The sequence below is a fragment of the Penaeus monodon genome, chromosome 22, assembly GCF_015228065.2.
Source record: "Penaeus monodon isolate SGIC_2016 chromosome 22, NSTDA_Pmon_1, whole genome shotgun sequence".
Taxonomy (NCBI): Eukaryota; Metazoa; Arthropoda; class Malacostraca; order Decapoda; family Penaeidae; genus Penaeus; species Penaeus monodon.
Window position 1 is genome coordinate 28323013 of NC_051407.1, and position 286 is coordinate 28323298.

The 286-nt window shown below is 44.1% G+C and overlaps 1 protein-coding gene across 1 annotated transcript in view; it reads left to right on the forward strand.

Annotated features, from left to right (window-relative positions):
- The window catches only part of LOC119587408 (protein argonaute-4-like), a 16148-nt gene that overhangs the window by 13842 nt on the left and 2020 nt on the right, over window positions 1–286 (forward strand). Inside the window, exon 5 of the mRNA XM_037936147.1 lies at window positions 83–275. Coding sequence (XP_037792075.1) covers window positions 83–275 — 193 coding nt within the window. The remainder of the gene's footprint in view (window positions 1–82; window positions 276–286) is intronic.

Below are 286 nucleotides of genomic sequence, written 5' to 3' on the forward strand. Positions count from 1 at the left end.
TGCGAGTACTTGTATGTTTTGCTTAGTTCTTCAATCAAATCAAACATATAAACAACCATACAATACATTTTCTCATTGGCAGATATTGGAAGTCATGTTGGGACATAACCCGAGTCTTCAGTTTGTAAAGGTTGGCCGAAACAATTTCTTCCCGATGGATGGAGAGTTTGGCAAACCATATTACATTGGGGGAGGCAAGGAGGCTGTGACCGGCTTCTTCAGCTCCCTACGGCCTGCCGCCTGGAAAGATGGCTCTCTGCTGCTTAACGTTGATGGTTGGTATTTT